The 22382-nt window shown below is 38.2% G+C and overlaps 1 protein-coding gene across 5 annotated transcripts in view; it reads right to left on the bottom strand.

Annotated features, from left to right (window-relative positions):
• The window catches only part of ARMC3 (armadillo repeat containing 3), a 99722-nt gene that overhangs the window by 51483 nt on the left and 25857 nt on the right, over window positions 1–22382 (bottom strand). For 4 of the 5 annotated variants that reach the window (XM_061587075.1, XM_061587079.1, XM_061587076.1 and 1 more), the window contains exons 3-10: window positions 21541–21658; window positions 18481–18606; window positions 15081–15149; window positions 14019–14194; window positions 10876–11070; window positions 9164–9347; window positions 1720–1872; window positions 1497–1602 (exon numbers count right to left, since the gene is read on the bottom strand). In XM_061587075.1, the coding sequence (XP_061443059.1) occupies window positions 1497–1602; window positions 1720–1872; window positions 9164–9347; window positions 10876–11070; window positions 14019–14194; window positions 15081–15149; window positions 18481–18606; window positions 21541–21658 (1127 nt within the window). The remainder of the gene's footprint in view (window positions 1–1496; window positions 1603–1719; window positions 1873–9163; window positions 9348–10875; window positions 11071–14018; window positions 14195–15080; window positions 15150–18480; window positions 18607–21540; window positions 21659–22382) is intronic. The other variant, XM_061587078.1, reaches the window with a different exon arrangement.

Here is a 22382-nt window from a genome sequence, read left to right as displayed (position 1 = left end):
AAACCTTCCTATTCTCTGAAGCATTTTAAGTTACATTGATCTAATTTTAATAATGTTTATTGTATTGTTGATTGTATTTTAATATTATTCTGTTATTCATTGTATTTTTATACTATTTTATGTTCACCGCCCAGAGAGCTATCGCTAGTCGGGCGGTATATAAATTTAATAAATAATAATAATAATAATAATCTACCTTAAATGGGATTCTGAAAGGGGTACTAGAGAACAACTACACCAGCCCACCTTCTTGAGAATTGGCTTTTACAGGACTGTACCAATCAGCTTTACAATCATTTTCCAACTTGAAGGATGAGCAAGCTGTTCTATATGTGAGCCTAGCTAAAATTGACATTAACTGAAGAGCACAAGAAAGGAGTATCGGAGTCAATTCTTTCAGAGAATGGAAAAAGTGAGTAGAATAATGATATACATAATAATGATGTTTGTCTGGTAATGTTAATGTCAGTGGCTATTAGAGTCGAGTGAATAATTTGTGACACAAAATGTATCTGATGAATTATGTCTTCTTCTCTTCATGGACTATCTAGGAGCCAATCAACAATGTATCTTCTCTTGTGGCAAAAAGCAGCTTAAGGGAATTTTCATTAGAACTGCAGTGCTGATGAGTTAACTCATGCCCATGGTCCTGATCCTGTTTGGAGGTCCCTGTGGCTATTTTGTTTTAAACCCACACAAACATAAAGTGCAATGAAACATAGCCCTAATAGGATTTTGTTTATTTAATTTAATTTTCTTATATTTCTATCCCACCTTTCTTCCATCATGGAACCTATGGTGGCACACATGTAGTTCTCAGGTGGTCACCCATCTACCCACTGACCAGATCCAAACCTGCTTAGCTTCAGCAAGGCAGTAGCGTCATGTACCTTGAGACCATTACCCTGGAATTCCATGTAGAAAGAAATGTTTAAATATGGGATTTGATCCAGTCCACTGGACGTGTCACGCCTGTGCACACAGAGATTTTCCCTATCCCTTGACACGTGTTCACAGCAGCATGTACAGGTTCCACACCAGGTCATTTCAAGGATCGGAGACTTCCCAATCCAGCCAAGTCTCCTCTGCTCAGTCAAGAAATGTCTCAGTATTCACAGAAAGAAGAGATTCCCAAATAACCAATTTTTAGGAGAGCTATAAAATTTTCATGAACTCCCCCACCCCCAAATGTATTTATTATTAGCCTACTTTTCTAAAATGACCACGATATACAAAGATGAAAATCAGTAAACATACATATTCTTTCCTGGTTTCAAAACACACCCAAAAAACCCACCTAGTTAGTTTCACACACTATACTGGATTTATATACCAAAGAAAATTATGGTATAATAATGGCTGATTCATTGAGTAGTGTAGGAATGGGATATAAAGCAAAATGGAAGTAAAGGGACAATGTGTCACCTACAAATTTCACAGGGGTAAAATATATGCCTTGATTAACATGCTCAACAATCCGTTCATCTTGAGCTTACCTTGCATTGCCAAGATGGGCTGTTGTCAGATTAACTACAGCAGTAGCAGCAGCTTCCTTTACCTCTTCATTGTCGCTGCTTAGCAACTGAACTAGCTGGGGAATTCCTTTGGGGGAAAAGTAATAATTTTATATATACAATTTAAAATTAGCCATGGCAAAACTGCAGACTAATAAATATCTTCTTGCGGATCCTAATTCCATCTCCACCACAGCTGATTTACCTAGAGTTCCAATCGTTTGTTTGCTAGCCAAATTTTCACACATAGCAGAGATTGCTTGAGAAGCAGCTATTTTAGTTCCATCATTATCTGTTCCCAAAAGGGTGACAAGACATTTCTCAACTTCTTGTTCATTCAGGATTTTTCTGTTTTCAGCTGTACATAAAGCAAAACAACAACAATCAGCAACAGCAAATGTTCCGTTCTATATAATGGCAAATGCATGGAAGGGAAGAAAAATACAATTTCCCCTACAGATTATGTTGCTAGCAAACATTTATTTTTGTTCAGCACAACACCCAAACACAGTGTGCTAATACTCATTTATAAGATATTAGCCTTTAAACTGCATGTAGAACCTGACTCAAGCTTGGTGAATTTTGTGGAGATATAGCAGTCTTTAGAGCAGGTGAAAAAGATGTATCCCGCTTACCAGCAATAAGCATGTGAGCTGATAATGTTAGAAATTTTAAAAAAACCAAACTGAATTTATGCAGAATCAGAACACATGTGCCTCACCACACCCAAATATATCTTCACTAGAGTATTATGCCTCTCTTCAGTTAGTGGAGTCATGTACATGAAATAGGAGTCATGCACATGAAAATTAAAAGGTCACTTTTCCAGTAGAGATGTAGTGTATTTGACAGTTGCCATACAAATCAAATTAGCACACAGACAAACTACAATGAATGTGTGTTAAAAATGTGTTTTATGCCTCTTTCACTGATTCATCCACTATCCATTCAGATCTAGATGAATAGAAAGAGGGAAGAAGGCTGTGAAGGTGCTCTGTTTTATCATCAGAAACTAAGCACTGGTACATCTTGATGTCCCAGTTAAGTCAACCTCACAGACTCCTCCATTCATAGACAGTTTGCAGCTGAACAAATGGTTACACTCTGAATGTTGCAGCATAATACAGTTTGCCCTTCCAAGATGAAATTAAGGTTCTATCTAGTGCCGCAGTGATACATAAAACAAGGTGTGGAAGTATCTTCCCCCACCTCAACATCATACAGCTTAAGAATTTAAATAGCATAACTTCTTCTTCTGTTTTAATATGATGAGTATCATCTGAACCCTAGATGTATCTACCACCCTCAGCTAATTTGGTTAATTTTCAGTAGTCCTATAAAATAAGTACACAAAAGAGATAGAGAAATGTACTCTGAAGAAATATTCTGGAAAGCCTCATCACACTCCACAAAGAAAGAAAGCTCTGATTGGCAGAATTTTGTATATCCATACTGCTGCACTTGTATTTAAGCAGACAGGCAGACCTGCTAAGTCCTATTGACATGTCAATACTTATTTTATTTTAGAAATGGAAAAATGTCACCTTAAAGTGTTTTTATACAAAAAAATGAAACTTTCCTTCAGTTTACTTTACATATTGTATTTAATAATAAAAATTAAGAAAATTCACTGCATTGTTAAACACGCCGATTGCTTTAAATAAAAGTGCAAAATATAAAAAAATGTATTTGATTAACTGTTTGGAACGTTCATACTAAAAACTAGACTCGAACTAAAAAGAAGCATTAGAAATCTAGATATTCCCCTTTCTCAGTATACACCCTTTCATATGGTGATAGTTGTTGTCTTGCTTGTTTGCTTGTGTTTTATAGAAGTCAATTGTTTCTGGAAGAATTCTGAACAAAAGCAGACACAAGTTTTGCCACCGACATGTAACTGCAAACGCTCTAGAGATGACATTAATCGGGATTACAAATTGGCTTGACACATAATAGACTTTGCCTCTGGCTTGATCCTTGAAACTTGTGTGTAATCTCTAGTAATGGTCTCTGGGGGTCTCCATACTTCAGTTATTTGTTTTTGATACAGGAGTTCTATGCTCTTTGGTACCTGTGTTTATTGTTCTGAACACTTTGAATATGTGTGCTTTTAAAAATACTTTACATTTAAAACATATTTAGGTTCTGCATAGAGAGAAATAAAATTAATGTTTGCTTTAATTGTAGAAAGAGAAAATGAAAACTATCAGAAAGCCTAAAAATGCATTTCATAACCACTTTCACTGGCAAGGCAGCACTGGTTCCACTGATGTATATAAGAACATAAGAAGAGCCTACTGGAGCAGGAGAATGGCCCATCTAGTCAAGTATCCTGTTCTCACAGTGGCCAACTAGTTGCCCATAGGAAGTCTGCAAGCAAGACCTGAGTGCAAGAGCACTCTCCCTTCCTGCAGTTTCCAGCAACTAGTATTCGGAAGCATACTGCCTCTAACTATGGAGGCAGAGCATGGCCATCATAGGTAGCAGCCACTGACAGCCTTATACTCCATGAATTTGTCTAAACTTCTTTTAAAGTCATCTAAGCTGTTGGCCATTACTGTCTCTTCTGGGAGTGAATTCCATAGTTTAACTATGTGCTGGGTGAAGAAGTACTTTCTTTTCTCTGTCATGAATCTTCCAACATTCAGCTTCATTGTATGTCCATGAATTCTAGTGTTATGAAAGAAGGAGAAAAACTTTTCTCTGTCCACTTTCTCCATACCATGCATAATCTTATACACTTCTATCATCTCACCTCTTACTTGTCTTTTCTCTACAACAAAAAGCCCCAAATGCTGCAACCTTTCCTCATAGGGGAGTCACTCCATTCCCTTGATCATTTTGGTAGCCCTTTTCTGAACCTTTTCCAGCTCTACAATATCCTTTCTGAGGTGAAGTGACCACAACTGTACACAATATTCCAAATGGGGCCACACCATAGATTTGTATAGTGACATTAGGATATGAGCATTTTTATTTTCAATACCTTTCCTAATGATCCCTAGCATGGAATTTGCCTTTTTCACAGCTAATTGTATTGACATCTTCATCCAGCTATCCATTATAGCCCCAAGGTCTTGTTCCTGGTCAGTCACCACCAATTCAGACCCCATGAGTGTATATGTGAAATTTAAGACTTTTTGCTCCGGTATGTATAACTTTACACTTGTTTCTATTGAATTGTATATGCCATTATACTGCCCATTCACTCAGTCTGGACAGACTCTCTTAGAGAACTTTACAATCTCTTTTTGTTTTAACAAACCTTAATAATTTAGTATCATTAGCAAACATGGCCATCTCACTGCTCACCCCTAACTATAGATAATTTATGAGCAAGTTTAAAACCACAGGTACCAATACCGATCCTTGGGGAGACTTCACTTTCTACAGCCCTCCATTGGGAGAACTGTCCGTTGATTCCTACTCTCTGCTTTCTGTTTCCTAGCCAGTTCCTGATTCATAAGAGGACCTCTCCTCTTATTCCATGACTGCTAAGCTTACTCAGTCTTTAATGAGGTACCTTGTTGAAAACTTTTTGAAAGTCCATGTACAATGTAGATTAAGGCTGCACTAGAGAGCATGTCCAATTGAACAAGGTGGGATTTACTGCAAAGTAAACATTAGCAGGACTGGGCTTCCCACCTCTTAATAATGGAATCATTATACCTGTACCTACTCCTAGCTCATCTACTCAATCACCATCATCCCCAATCAGCTCTACTATATAGTTTAGGGCAACTGAACTGCAGATGCAGATACATACACACACAGAGAAAAAACTTTTTCCCCCCATACATGTACTCATACCAACCTCTGTCACCATCCTCCAAGTCTCCCTCAGGGGGGAGGGACTGGAGAAGGGCCTCAGAAGAAGATCTCATACCCACCTCTGTACACTAAACTGCCCAGTCTTATCAATTACGGCAGCAGTTGAAGGCAACATGCAGGGATTTTGAGGGAAACCATTCACAGCTGCAGAAAGTTAATGAATTATGTTTTCAGTATTTTGTTAGAGACTACAATAGCTGCAGACTGCAACAGCAAAAATAATTTGGACACAAATTAAGTTACTGTATTAAGTTACAAATTTCTGGTTGTTCAAAATCTTTAGGCCTGGGGAAAAAAACTAGAACCCAAATGCCTGCATGTCACTGTAGACAATTTGGTACTTCTTTTTGGGAGTAAAGCACCAATAACAAGTAACAAGTAACCTAAAAGGGGGGAGGGGGGAATAGTCAGAAAAGTAGCCTATTCTTCCCTCACTGATTCTTCTTTAGTAACCACTTGTTGATATACAGATTGTTTTTCTCAGGCTTTACTTCCTTCCTCTTTCTTCTGAGTTACTGTGTGAGTGTTAACCTCCTGACTCCATAATGGCCACATCTATGTCTGTACTCAGAATGGCTTTATTTCCCAGGAGTAATAAATCTTACGTTTCTTTATTCTTTCAGACACCAGTCTAACCAGACTATTCATTTCTGCACTCTGCTGCTATATACTGTATACCAAACTCCAATTCTTCTAACATCTCACTTTTCTTTTCTCTAGAAGCTGCACTCATGCCAGTTTGCTGTAGGCAGATGAAATAAAACTTTTATAGTAAGACTACACTGATTTCATTTTTGAAGAAAGGTTGCAAGAAGGTACAGACAGTTATATCCAGAGATAGACTGCCATATTAAATAGAATCATAATTCATGTTGCTCTTCTCAGAAATGTGTTATAGCCTATAGTACTCTTCTTACTTTTAAGAATGCTTGTGGGGTACACCAAAGCAAAAGAAGGTGGAGGTAGAGAGAAGGAGAACATGTTTTATTTTCCAAATGAATCTCACTGAGTTCAGTGGGGGCTTGTTCCCAAGTCCAAATAAACAAAATATGCATAGGATTGGCTTAAAATGTATCAAAGGCAGCAAAAATAATGACATCAGCTCTAAAAATAAAAAAAACATAATTGTTCAAAGCTCAAGAACATAAAAAAGCACCATGGAATCTCAGAGAGCCAGCAACAACTGAAAGGTTGATGGAATAAAGTTCTTATTAAACATTCTCAATCAGCTTTCAAACGGGCAAAAGGGATTGCATCAGGCTAGTCCCCCTAGGAAGGTGCTACCTAAGATTTCAGGATAGTAGCAGCCAGCATTAGAAGTCCTGGCCTTCCTGTTGCATTTTAATGGCGGTAGAGCTTGAAGGCAGGATTTGAAGATCATATAGTAACTAGTCCTATAAATATTATTTTTTTAAAAAGCATTATTACTTTCTTTGTTTTTCTATTCACATGGTAAAAACAGAGTACTCAAAATATATAATTGATTCAAGTTCTTGCCTACTGGTATCGGCAATCAGTTATGTGGACCTGACAGTGACTTTCTGTGTGATGAATCTTTGTTGGCATGTAATAGAATAAGGCAGCAAAGGCCATATACTGGCCTGTTGGTATAACTTCTAATCTTCCTATGGTTTCATTAGTTCCTATGTATAACTCTAAAACTTTAACCTGCCAAACTGGAGGGCTATGGAAAAATATGTAAAATATTGGAAAACTATCTTCTAGCAAGGAATAGGACACTTTTCTGCATTAGGAACTGTGCACAACCAACATACATAAAGTAATAATGCTAGAAATAACGAATAACCAAAAGATGGTGGAAATAAGTGTTGCAGCTTATGCCACCAGAACTCCTCAAGGGACTTGGAACCCTATTACAGACAATATGAATTATGTTATTGTTTATATTATTTCATTTGTTATATGGCACTGCTGTGTTTTGCTTTCAGCTTGACAAATCACTCAACTGATACAACTCTGAAACATATTTAAATCAGAGCTTGGAAAAGTTACTTTTATGAACTACAACTCCCATCAGCCCCAATCAGCATGGCCACTGGATTGGGCTGATGGGAGTTGTAGTTCAAAAAAAGTAACTTTTCCAAGCTCTGATTTAAATAGCGTTGCAGTACTGAGTGCCAAGTATGAGCATCCAGCCTGCTTGCTTCACTATTCCACAGTGCATTGAAAAACAGTGAATGGTTCATATAAACAAAGCAATGCAGAATGTATAATTAACCAAAGTTACAATGAAGTGGGTAATCCACTGGGGACATCAATCTATACGTCATTTTAAAGTCGGCTATATCTTTACAAGAAAGATGTCCACTACTTAGCAGTTTGAGATGGAGAATTCTAAGGTTATGAGATGAAGATAATCCTGGAAATGAGAAGTGTTTGCTGGGTGGGGGGAACTAGTGAGATCAGAGTTGCTTAATTAATTAAACAAACAAACAAGACTGGGAACTGAGATGACAAATCTTTTGTGAGATGTTTTTCTTACTCATGCTGCATCTACAAATGAATGGAGCAAGTGCCTGATAGCAGTGAGGCATTTCAGATTTCAGTAAAAGATGTAGGGGCAGAGGGATTTCAAACAAGATTCAAAGGCCTGGTCACAGGTATATTCATGATATGTATAAGATTACTCTGCACATCTACTCAAAAGGAAGCTTCATTTGAGTAGACATGTATAGTGATTATACTGCAAGGATGCAATCCTATGCACAGTTTATTATTTATTTTATTATTTGATTTATATCCCACCCTTCCTCCCAGCAGGAGCCCAGGGCGGCAAACAGAAGCACTAAAAACACTTTAAAACATCATAAAAACAGACCTTAAAATACATTAAAACAAAACAACGTTAAAAACATTTTTTAAAAAAGCTTTAAAAACATCTTTTAAAAAAGGGTTAAAAACATTAATTAAAAAAAATATTAAGCAATTCTAACACAGATGCATACTGGGATAGGTCTCAACTTAAAAAGCTTACTGAAAGAGGAAAGTCTTCAAGGGGCTTCCCAAGGGACAACCCCCTTTGGTGTCTCTCCTTCGGTGGCGACCCCACCAGCGGCAGACCCACCACCCAAGGGCAGCTGGGCTTTTATGCCTCCTGACTTAGCCAGCAGCTGTTGCAAGAGGCTGCAAGATTAACTGCAGCCTCTCTTGGGAGCAAGGGTCAGGCAGGAGGTCCCAGTCTTTGCAGCACTTACCAGGGGCTTCAGCTGTCTTGAGAGACAGCAACCCAAAGGAGCGAGCAGCAAGCATCCAGATGCTCAGATACTCACTCCCAGGGCATGTCTTCTTCAGTCCTCTAGTGCTGCAGCTGTTCCCAAGGACCCCAAGGGCAGCTAGGTTTTTATGCCTCCCAGTTACCTGGGGGTAAGCCCCACTGGGACTTCCAAGCCAATTTCCATAGGATCAGGTTGCATATTGCAAAAAGTCAGTGTATTTTAAGAGCATTTGTTCTTATATACGTTTATATATAAATGTTTTTATATATGTCATAATAACCAAAGATATAGGTGTTCCTAAAAAAAATCATATTGTATCAGTAGCACAAGGGAGATGGAATATGCTCCCACCCCACAATTCCTAAATAATACCTATGTTGAAAGCTGTACTAATTACCAAACATTTGTGTCAAAGAATCCTCGAGTCAGTAGGAACTTGAAGGAATACTTCTAAAGGCAGAACATCCCCCATCATCTTATGAGATCCAATATTACCTTCAACCATAAGAAATAATCTTTTATAGGGCACAAATATGCTTTAAAGATTTTTCTTAAGAAATATAAATTTCAGAAGTGACATACGTTCATAAGCAGCTTTAGCAATGGCCTTTGCTGCATTCTTCTGAAAATCTGTGAGAGTAGAAACTTCAGCAAAGGCAAGTAGTTTTCTGAGACCCCCTGTCTCCTGAATCAATTGCATAGTATCCACATCCTCAAGACAATTTGCCACCACTCCAAGAGCTTCCACATGTAAATCATTAAATTCCTAAAAGTTAAACAAATGCAAACTTTAAATGAGGATAAGAGTGTTTAGAAACTGCTACATGCTTAATGCGATGTCTGATCACATCTGTATCATACTGTATCTGTATCACATCTGTACAACCTATATCATTCACTGGGCCTCTCTTTAAAAATTGGTTTGCAGTTTCCATAACACTATATAAAGATACCACCAAACTGTATAAAATGGCTTGCTGCAATCTATTTAAAGTCAGCCCTGACACACGCTTTTGTCTGTGGCCCATCCATGTGTGCCAAAGGATTTGCAGGAGGGGACATCTCTCCTGCATCCCAGGTAGGTGTGGGGGTGTTTAAAAAAACCTGTACAAAATCTGCTATTAATCTCTTAATGACTATTAAAAAAAGAAGGAAAATTATTTCATTGACTCCAATAAAATTTGAATACATCTCTGTAGAAACAATGACATTGCAAACATTCCAATAGACTTAAAATTAACTAAGCCTTGTTATTTATCTTTGAGGCAAATAAATTATGCATATTTTGTCAGAGAGAGCCAGTGTGGCGTAGTGGTTAAAGTGTTAGACTACGACCTGGGAGACCAGGGTTCAAATCCCCACACAGCCATGAAGCTCACTGGGTGACCACTACCTCCCAACCTCAGAGGAAGGCAATGGTAAACCACCTCTGAATACCACCTACCATGAAAACCCTATTAATAGGGTTGCCATAAGTCAGAATCGACTTGAAGGCAGTCCATTTCCATTTTAATTTTGTCAGAGAAACAGAAGGTTCTTATAGACCCAATCCCAGGTTAGCATGGTATACTTTGAAACTAAAAATTATTCTCCTCTATAACAAATATTTGGTAACATTGAATAAAATGCTAGTACAATAATTGCTCAACACATTTGTCCTGATCCCCCCCCCCCGCCCGGGGGGTACATCTACCACCTGGGATTGCATGCACTGTGCTATATTTTGGCTACATATATAGCCATATAAAGAATTAACTCCCTTCTACCACAATATCCAAAGCTGGTCATCTGTTTTAGATGAGGGACTGTTCACAACCATACCTTCACTAGTAATAAGTGCTGTCCACCTGCTCAAAAAGACCTTACCATCCCATGCATTTAGAAAGAACAAACTAAGGATTATCAGTACGTTTCACATGAAGGAAGTTGGATTTTATTTACTGAACATATTTTTAAAGTGAGTTTAGAGTTGACTATATATATCTAATAAAGTTGAAATGTTTAACTGAATAATCAGATTCAATTATTAAAAACATTTTGTTCAACTATAAAACGGTACCCTGGATTAACTGGTAAGATTTTAAAAAACTAATTATTTTTATACAGAACTTAGAAGAGGTATTTTCTCTAAGATGATGTGTACAACGACACACACATGCATCACCTAAAAACAAATAATGCTTTTTTCCTCTCTAGAACAACCATGAATTTCTCCAGAGCAGATCAATTAATGGACTAAAATTCACACAACTAACTTCCAGCAAGTGACAGCTCTAATTTCAAGTAAAAGGTACCTTAGTTTCAAGTATCTTGAAAAGATGGTCTAGTCCTTGATGTTCTCTTAGCATCACTCTAGTTTCCCTGTCAATACTAATGATACCTAAAGTTTTGAGAGCCAACAACTGAATAATTGGATAGTCAGACTTCAGAAGATCCAACAAAGGAGGAATCACATTTAGTTCACGAATTGCAGCACGACTCTGAAAATCCTATAGTTAATTACAAAATAAAAATGATGAGATGGAAAAACACAATGAGTAATATTGTGGTTCTGCAATATGAAAATTACAAACACAATTAAATGAGTTGTTATTTTGAAGCTGTCAATTGTTAGGCTCTGAATGTTACAAATTACATATTATTTATTTATTATTTATTTAAAATATTTCTATCCCACCCTTCTACCCTACAATAGGGCACTTAGGGCGGCTACAATAAAATTGCACACATATATAATGAAATACACAATAAAAACACAAACATTGCAGTAAATTAAAATGCATAAAATACAATTAAAATACATAAAATGCATTATGCATACACATACACACATACAAGCATACATACATGTATATATGTGCATACACATATGAGGGAGTGAGAATAAAAGAACTTAAATGATAAAAATAAAAAATAAAAAACTTGAAACAGTGTTAGGCTGACCCGTTAGTCCCAACCAAAAGCTCTCCAGAACGAAAGTTTTTACACAAGTTTCCGGAAAACCATCAGGGAGGGAGCAAAGTGGGCTTCTTAGGGCAGAGAATTCCAAAGTCTGGGAGCCACAATTGAAAAAGCTCTCTCCCATGTGCCTGTCAATCTAACTTCTTTCATTCCAGGCATGCAGAGGAGACCAGAGGCAGATGATCTTAAATGCAGGGTAGGAACATATGGATGTAAGCGGTCCCTTAAGTACACTGGTTCAAAGCCGTTTAGGGCTTTCAGGGTCAAAACCAGCACTTTGAATTGGGCTCGGAAACAAATTGGGAGCCAGTGGAGTCAATAAAGCACAGGGGTGATATGCTCCCTGCGCCGTGCTCCAGTTAACATCCTGGCTGCTGCATTTTGGACCAACTGTAGTTTCCAAATCGTTTTCAAAGGCAGTCCCATGGAGAGTGCGTTACAGTAATCAAGCCTCAATGTCACCAATGCATGTGTCACTGTGGCCAAATCAGCTGCTTCCAGGAATGGATGTAGCTGGTAGACCATCCTGAGATGGCCAAAAGTACTCCTGGCTACTGCAGCCACCTGATATTCAAGCAGCAGGGCAGGATCCAGAAGAACTCCCAAACTGCGGACCTGCTTTTTCAAGGGGAGTGCAACCCCATCCAGAACAGGTTGCAACCCTAACCCTGGTGCAGTTTTTCCCTTGGCCAGCAACACTTCCATCTTGTCTGGATTAAGTTTCAATTTGTTAGCCCACATCCAGCCCTTCACAGCCTCCAGGCCCCGGTTTAGGACGAGCACTCCCACCCTGCCATCAGAGGGAAGGGAGAGATTAAGTTGACTGTCATCAGCATATTGATGACATTGCACTCCAAATCTCTGGATGACCTCTCCCAGCAGTTTCATAAAAATGTTAAAGAGCATGGGAGACACAATGGAACCCTGTGGTACCCGTGATATTACAATGAATAGTTCTCAGCAATCCTAGTTTGCATATAATTTAATGTGTATTCATTTTATGCTACATTTTTAAAGTACATTTCAAGAAGAACTGAACTTATAAATGTGAATTTCACAGAAAGGATCAATCAAATGCAATCTGATAATTCTATCTGAGTATGACAAAGATATTTACACACTTCTCTGTACCTTCACTGCTCTGTTTTCTTACTTTTTAATAGTTGCAAAATACTTTTCTATTAATAAATCATTTTTTCTAGCAATAAATCCTTCCAAAAGAATAGCTGCTTCCAGGCAGCACTAAAATGGTAAAAATATACTTAGTTAAAAACAGCATGTTTCTGTGCAATTTTTCTTATCAATCTAAGCAAGCACCAGGTGCAGTTGTCCAGATATATCTTACAACAAAGACAGCTAGATAGCAAAATAAGGATAATAGCAAAATGTGATTCAGAATAAAGACATGCTCTGATGCTCTAGAAAAGATTGAGCTATGAATTGAATTCATTACCGAGTTGATTCACTTATAGCCCGATCCACAACACAGTTAAATTTGAGTGCTTGAACTTAAGCCAATTTGCTACCACTGAAGTCAGTGGAAATAAATCCATTTAAATCCTCATGTTTCAGCTTCACTGGATTATGGATCAAGCTATTAGACTCTGAAAAGAACTCCCATACAAATGCACTATTCTTTTGCAAACTAGCATATGGACACTGATTGTGAAAGTAACCAATCACAATAACCTTCCTTTCCGTATGAAAGGAATCTGTCAAAAGCATTTACCAATAATTAAGAAGATGTGCAAAATCATGGTGTGTTATGCAAGAATAAGGCAAAACCCATTTCTGATTCTCTCCGTCTCCCCCAAAGACAGACATTTCCATAACCCCTCTGGAAGGGTCAAACAATTTTTTCCACACAATGAAGAGACAATGGATTTTATTCATCCTAATCTTGAAAATGACTCCGTATGCATGCAAACGAAGTTTGTTCCAACTTATCCTAAACACGTTTAATTGGAAGCAAATTCCATTGGAATCAAAGGCACTTGTCATTAAGAAAATCAAACCAGCATAAGAGAGATCCACAGATAGTTGTTCATGGATCTCACCTCCCAACACTCCTCATCCCCATGCCAATGCCAAAGGGTGTTCAGGACAGTACAATTCCTGCAAACAGAGCCTGGACTTCCATACATAGTGACAGCACTAATCATTATTTAGGCATGGAAAAAAACTGGATGTCACACCTCTTATCTTGCTTCTGCTTAACATGTGATCAGCACTAACTGATAGAGATGAGACTGCTAACCACCTAATGGGAAGACTTAAGAGGGGGACTTCTCAAGTACAACCGTAGGTACACAGCCAGTTCCTAGATTATGGGGTCTGGGAAGGATGCATCTGACAATGACTATCAGGAGAAACTGGCGTAAATTAAATGAGAACCATGCCCCAACCAGTAATGAATTTTTAATTACAAACTGAAGATTAATATTACTTTACTATTAAAACAGGGAAAAATAATCACCTGTACCATGTTATAGATGCATTCAACACAATTCTTCTTAACATCAGGATCAGGACTTCCTAGCAGTCTGATAAGCGGCTCTAGCCCACCTTGCTCAAATATTTGCACTTTACTGTTATATTCAACTGCCATGTGTACCAGACAAAGGCTGGCAAATTCATGGATGACTACATCTTCTACAGCATAAAAAAATAGTGCAATTAGACATTAACCAACACAGTAAATGCTCTCATTTGTTGATTGTTACAAAATGTCATTAGAAACTCTCTGTATAACAGTAGCTCTTAATCCAGTCTCATACTATTTTATTATATACAAGCAGTAAGTTTTAAAAAAGCACAATTAATTAAAAAAACCCAAACCACAGTCTCACAAAGAAATCTTTGTCTGTCCCGTTCAGAGTGGGATCCACGGCACATGTAATTAATTCTTGTTTTATTAGAGTAATGGATACATCAAAAGCAGTACGTTTCATAGACTAACTCACTAGAATTCCCTAACTGCACTCTAGACATGCTCTGTTTAAAGAAAGTTGACTCAGCAGCTCCTCCCCTGGAGCTGCAGGTTTAAGTAGGGAAAGTCCTTGATCTTAATCTCTGACTCCTTCTCAAGTCCTGCCTCTGACCGGTCCGTTCCTCGCGACAACGAGCGTGGGGTGACGGGGGGCGGGCATCCAATGGCTCATCTGAAAGGGCCTTGGCAACAGGCTTGATGTCAGGGGGAGGTTGCTCTCCTGGCGCCTCCTGAGAACCGCTAGGCAGAGGGGGAGGGAGCGCGTCCTCCGGAGCAACTTCCAACGGCTCCTCGTCTTGGTCTGGGGGTGGGGCACGCTCTTCTTCAGAAAGCACGCTATCCGTGGGAACTGACGCTGGCTCCAACTCACTCCCACATCCCCTATCCTGCGGAGACTCAACAACTCCTGGATCTACTGCTCCTTCTAACAGCTGGGGACCCTGAAACTCATGCCTTCCCCCTTCCTGGCCCCCACAGAGGAGCTGAGGTCCAACATCATCAAATGACAACAGCAAACAAGAATTTGTACAAAGAGGCACTACAAATTACCTTCTGGTGCCAAGCGAGCAATAAATGCACTTGTGACATCGAGCTGTCTTAATGATTTTTTCACATCATCTAAAATGAAGCAAATGTAGATATGAAGCAATATATTTGGTTAATTGAAGGAATACAGTATAATCAGAACTGGTGATGCAAACCTAATACTATAGTTTAATGCTGGGTGGTGGAAATTATATGATTGCTCTGCAAGTAACATCAGCGGTAGAGCATACTTTGCTGGGAGTTCACAGAGAAAATATCTTAGGAGAAATTAGAAAAACAAAAAGCAAGCAACATCCAAAAGATACTTATATCCTTTGTGTGTCAAACAACATCAGCTGCACAATAATAGTCCATCAAAGAAGGACAAAAATGACAAATAACCCCACTTGCTACTTTTGGCAACATTTTCACAAAAGCTTTCATGCTGAAACCTCTTTAAAAACAGTTTTTGAATGCATTATGGGTTTAAAAATAGTCACAGTCATTTTTTCCCCAGGAGATTCAGATCCATTTATTAAAGTTACACTGAAATGCAGTGTTCTAGTTTCAGTGATGCTTTAAAAAGTTCTGATTTGATCAGACTTTGACATATTAGAAACTAGCAGCCTCATAAGCAGCATTGCTTGGGAATTCTAAGAAACAAAAAATCAGTGCAGTTTTTACAACAGTGGTTAAAATCAGTGCAGTTTTTAAAGGTTCAGTCTGCCATCTTGCTTCAAGATGGCATCAAATTGTATTTAAAAACTGAGGAAAACCTGGCCCATGATCTCAGCAACCAAAATGCAAAATATGGTTATGATATCTTAAGAAGTGTCCAAATGTACAGCAAACAGATTGCTTTGTAAAATAAACAGCAGATCCTTCACCAAAGCCACATTTCTTTCATTCATTATCTTCCTTATGTTGTCTCTATAAGCAGCAAGGAAGCAAGATTACATTTGCTCACCACATACACTTTCCCCACCTCTGACACCACCAGGCATCTATGCAAGTGGATGACATACAATCCAGTGAAGGTAAACCTCATGTTTACATAAAATCCAATCAATCACATGATCTGGGCCTTCATTCATAAATCCTATGCAAACATTTGTCCATATATGCATGTGCAGATGGGTTGGAGTCACAATAGGTGTGTTCAGGGGAGTGATTCCACTCCTCCGCTAACACACGAAAGAAGGCAGGGAAGATTATCACCCAAACGAGTCCTTTGGCTAATCACACATATGCACTTGTCCTGATCCCAAATATCCAATTTCCTAAAATGTCATCACATCCATTATTTATTTATTTATTTATTTAATTTATTAAATTTATATACCGCCCCATAGCCAAAGCTCCCTGGGCGGTTCACAACAGACAATATCAAAACACAATAAAACACATATTTAAAACAATTCAAACAACATTAAAAATGGGCTTCCTTAAAAAATTTTAAATTTATACAATCTGATACATTATTAATTATAGTTTGGAATGCAGCTTTGTCCATGGCAAAACACAGCAACTTCTGGAGGGCCACTGATGCCCCACCCCTGCCTTAGAACCTGATCCACATCTCGTTTAAGCAAAAATGTTTCCACTTAAGAGTAGGGATGGGGGAGAAATTCAATTCAATTTGCATTTACAGTCAAATTTATTACATTTGCACTTTCTGAAACAATATGAGAACCAAAACAGAGCTATCCTTCAAAATTCACACTTCCCTGAATTTTGCGATACATTTCTCCCAATCAAACAATGTTTACAAAAATGCACATTTTGGGGGGGAACATGCATAAAAATGAATAAATAAGTGAAAATATACAAAAATGTATTATATTAGGAGAAACTGCTTGCAAAAGTGTGTGTGTTAGTCAAAACTGCATGCACAAATGGGTTTAGTAGGAGATATTGGCGCTAAAATGCTAAAGGATTTTCATGAGGATTTTTAAAAGCTGCAGAACTGAATTTAATATTGGAAAAATGAGAAACAGAGAGAACCAAACTGACAGATCTTTCCATCCCTACTAAAGAGGAGGTGGTAATCTTAATCAGCCTGCTCGGCTTGTGACAGATCAAGTCAAATGCAACACACCAAATCATGTATTGTGGTTTGACAATCCCATTGTTTTTGCAGGCCCACCAAAACCCTGTCTGGCCAACATACATGGCTAGTGGGCTGAATCTAGCTTGGTGCCAAGTTGTCCTGGCCCTGATTAAGCAGATGTTAAGAGCAGAGGGTAGTTGAGTGTCTTCAGTGACTGTCTGCAGGCTGATAGTTTGGTGGTGCAGAAGACCTGACCGTTCAATAAGTTGCCCAGACTGAGGGAACTCAGCAAAATCCAAAAGTCTTTATAAAAGCCAGTGACACTGGACTGGCTCTTTAGTGTCACCTGACTTCCCAGGCTAGAAGAATTATGTGCTGTTGTGGGCATGTTGCAATTGAAATAGCTTGTAGCTCTGGTCTGCAGGATTGCTTGTTCAAACCCCATGATGATTACAAATGAGACTGTTTAACCATGGATGCTTTTTGGCACACCTTTTTTTAATAAGGCTGTGTGTATATCATTAATCTAGGCCAGGTTTGCACAGTGTGTCAAACACAGAAGTTGGACATCAGCAGTGTATTGTGGCCTACCAGGTACTTGACAATCATTCCTGTATTTGGAGTCTCAGGAAGGAAACAAAAATAAAAGATTTATTGAGCCCCTGCTAATCTGCCTTATATGGCAATGGACTGCATTTGGCTGGGTGAGTAACAAGATGTGCAAGCCTAATCTAGGTTTTCATTCACATGGGAGATGCACTTCATATTAAAGACACAGTTTTTGCCATTGCGACAGATTTGCAAGGTTCACACTTCCTACCTTCCAATCAGCTGTTTTCCATTCACACTAGTTGGCGTTCCTCTGGAAAGGTTTAGTATTGCTGTTTCCTTTTGGCCCCACCCCCAATTTTACATGTTTACTCCCTCTGGAGTATTGATATTGCTAATGGAGAAGGGGAGGTTTTTTTGTCAGTTTCATTGTTTCTTGTCAATTGCACGCTGAAGCAGGGAGAGCCATGGGGTTGCAACTGACACAAAACTATATATGAAGTAAGTGAAAGGCAAAGTAGGCATTCACCCTTCCAATCTCACAGTAAATCGCCATGTGAACGAGCCCTAGGCTGAATCATCACCTTCATGTACTAGATTATTGTTCCCTGTGTAGGCCCATTTTTTTAAAAAAAAATTCCCTGCACAGAGACTTCGTAAATAGTGATGATACCTCCAGTTTAGTTTATGGGATTACTCCATTACCGTAATGACATTTCAGATGTATCATTCTGTTGTCATTCTACTGGAGTGTTAAATATATTATGATTTCATCATACACCTGCTAGCAAATATAAATGTGCATAGTTAGAAGAAAATTCTTACTATGAGAAGCCATGATGCCAAGTACCATGGTGGCATTTCTGCGGACAACAGGGTCTTCATGTGTGACTAATTTAAATAAAGGCTCCAAGGCTCCAAGCTCAAGAAGAGTCAGCTTATTTTCTTCACCTAAAAAGAAAAAGTTAACGGTCCTTAATGTCAACCACATGATGAACAATAATATTAACAAGTGGGACCTGCAGCAATGATGTTGCAACATGGAGTGTTGCTGTTCACAGGTCCAGCCACCCTTTCACCCCTCACCTTCCTTTTTTTATCACACGCACCTTCAACAGTCTCTCAGTAGTCCATGGCTACTGAGCATCTGCGGTCCTGATAAGACTGTTTTGGGATTCCCTCTACCCCCATGGTTTTTCTTTAAAAATTGTACTTCTGAAAACATGGGATTCTCTCAAGTCTCTGAATACCGCCCTCCTTTTGTGCATGGTTGGTGCCATTTTAGTTACATAAGCAACAGGACCCACAGCCTGAACATCAGAAATATAAGGAATGATGTCAGTATCAACATTCTCATATAAACACCTATAATTCACATACACACATAGGCATACAAAACACACACACACACCAGCCACAGGAAACTTTGGCACACACTAACAGCAGAGAACTGTGTTGGAACATTCAGGAAGTTGAAAAGCAGGTAGATAACCAAGTTTTGATTCTCTTATTAGTACTGGAGATACAAACAAGAAAGTTGTATCAAAATTCACAAAGGTCAAATTCCTCAAATGCTTCTAATATGAGTATCCGGGTCTTAAAACACAAAATCTTCACTATATCTTTATAAAGCTTTCCCCTCTCACTTCAAATCATAGGGACATGGGTATATTCTTACAAGCACATATACATGTGTGGTTCAACTACTACAACAAAAAGATAAGCATATGGTGTCTAGGGCTGACTTTGCACATGGTTGTTTCTGACAGAAATTAATGGGAAGATTTTTTGCACCTCAAAAACACAAACAACATCTTTAATGTTATAGCTCAGGGGTCATCAACCCTTTTGGATCAGGGAGTACAGTTAAAATTTTTAGAGAGTCCTGAGGGCACCAGTCACAAAATGGTTGCCATGGAGGGCACGACATAACACAGCATATCTGTAATGGAGGGCATAGCATAACACAAAATTAGAGAGAGTACAGTTGTTGCTGTTTCCCTCCTGAACAATCTCAGTTTATCATGGCAAGTCACTTACATCCTGCTGGTCCTGATGGAGATACAGCTGTTAAAGGCACAAGAACTCTGTTCTCCCCAATGCCAATCCTAAACCAAAGCCTACGGTGCCCACTTGCCCTGGAATAAAGCCCATTAAATGCTAAGAGACTTAGGGGTCGCTCACACAGCAACTTACTGTGAGATTGGTGCTACTTGCATTCCCTGTTTAATTCTCATGGTTCACATGACATTGCAGGTAAGCCGAAGCTATCACACAGTTTTCCCTTTTAAAACCGTACTAACCCAATCCGTTGATAATGCAAAAAGTGAAGGAAAACCCGTCTCTGCTTCGCTGCATTCCTCCATTTGGAGCTTTGCTTCGATGTTTTTTACTGGGCTGGTGGATCATCACTTTCAGATACTCCCCTTTCTCCGCCCACTAAACTCTCCATGAATTCCATTTTGTTTCCAGCGGCTTAACCAGCCACTTCCGACTTGCTCTGTCCTCCCACATCGGAGTTTGCTATAGCCTTCCTTTCCCCCCCTTTCTCCTCCTGTTAAGTACATAGCTACTTTTTTAAAAAGGCTTTACTGCAAACATGTCAGGAAATGAAACTGACAGTTAGAAAAATGGATGAGTGAATGATAATAGGCAATTAAAGGAAGAGCAAACTACAGAGATTCCAAGGACTGCTAGAAAATAAGACAGAAGCAGGGAAATGCACGAAAGGGGAGCAGAAAACAGAAGCTCTTTAGGACCCCAGGGATTCCTGTTGCCTGATGTCCAAATGACTCACTTACCAACCACAGCTCTGATTTCGCTCATTGGCTAAAACACTGACAGGTGGGAACAGTCAGGCTAACACATTGCACAGAAATCATTTAGAAGGGTACCTGCACATTTTGCTTCATACTTTTTTTCTAGTGGGATATAGACTTTTTTTAAATGAAAGCTCAGAGTCTGGGGCCACTTCTGGGGGGGGGGGCAATGAAGGCTGATTGAAACGTACATCTATGTACATAATGTGCATCTCTCCCAAGACATTATGTGAACAACATAACAGAAAGTACCACATTAAAAATCTTCCTGAAGGTGGAGAGCTAACGCAGCAGGCAGAAAGCTTCTTGCATGCAAGTTTTGTCTTGTTCATTTTCAAAGAAATGACCCCTCACATCTATTCTACAGTAACACAATCTCATAAAACATGCATCTGAAGCAGATGTCTGAATCAGCTGTAAGTCAGATCTGACTAAAAAGTCCCTCCTCATCCTCATCCTGCAGAGGTTGCTCCTGAGTCATGACTAGAGACGGATGAATCTTGTCAGTTTTGTTTCTCATTTTCCCAGTCTTCAGTTCAGTTCTCCACATTTCTACATCAGTTTGCAATTTTTAAAACAAAAAAAGATTTTCATAAAAGGTCATTACCATTTTAGTGCAAAGTTCTCGTAATATACACATTTTTGCAAGCCATATGCATATTTATATGTTATTTTTACTCAAATATGTGTTTTTATCCAAACTTTCCCCTAATATACACATTTTGTACATATTTGGTTGGAAAACTTTCTCACAAAATTTGGAGGAGTAGAAATTTCAAAGGATAGCTGTGTTTCAGTTTGCATGTTGTTTTGGAAAGCATGAATTAGGTAGGTTCACATTAAAACTCTAACAGAACTGACTGTTGACTCCATCCCTACTTATGACCCAGCTAGTCAGGACACAAACCATATCATTTTGCACTCTAAACAATATCTTGTATAATCTTGGCACTTAAGAAATATTAAGTAGTAGCAGCAACTATTAATGGAAGTTTTTGGTACTCTGCAGATTTATTAAAGAGAAGAAATACAAGACGTGATAAGATCTGATCACTGAAAAACTAACCTTTTGCTGCAAATTTATAGAGAGCTTCACATGCTTTAGACAAAACTTCTTCTTCAGGGGAAGTGAGCATCAGCACCACTGTTGCAGCTTTCTTGCTTTCAACTGATAAAGGATCAAACTAGAAAACAAAAATATAAGTTTACTAACAAATGTAAACACATTGACGTAGATCTTTAGTGTCCATTCTGAAAATTTATCATGGTTGATACAGTAATAATACATTGGATGTAATCTGATATTTCAAATGAATATTGATATTTCAACAGGGATAACAACTCCAAGTATTAAATGGCTTGTTTGTTAGCTACTTTGATAGCAATTGGGTGATTTTATGAGAAGGGGCCAAAATCACAATGGGGTTTACGCGCATAGGGAGAGCAGAAACATATTGTTTTCATTTTTTTTTTTTTCAATAATTTTTATTCAGATTTTCATAAAACATACAAGACGAAATCATAAAACATTCAAAGACAAAAAACAAAATCAAAAATAGTTAAACAAAAAAAAAAAAGAAAAAAAAAACAAAAATAAAAAATAAAGAGTAAAATATTGACTTCCCATTTGTCAAAGATCAAATCAGTTATAAGTCTATAATATATAACAATCCTGTCTCTTAAGTCATATTATAAAATCACTTTCCTCCAGTAGTTATCTTACTTAATCATCAAATCTCATAAACATTACTTTATTCTTTCCACAAAAAGTCAAAGAGAGGTTTCAATTCTTTAAGAAATATATCTATCAATTTTTTTTTCCAGATAAGCATATCGATTAATCCATCTCATTACTAATTATGATAATCTTATTGTCATAACCATAGTCAAAATAAACATTTCAATTAA

The sequence above is a fragment of the Rhineura floridana genome, chromosome 10 (genome assembly GCF_030035675.1).
Source record: "Rhineura floridana isolate rRhiFlo1 chromosome 10, rRhiFlo1.hap2, whole genome shotgun sequence".
Taxonomy (NCBI): Eukaryota; Metazoa; Chordata; class Lepidosauria; order Squamata; family Rhineuridae; genus Rhineura; species Rhineura floridana.
Note: the sequence above shows the minus strand (reverse complement) of the source record. Positions and strands in the feature narration are given on the sequence as shown.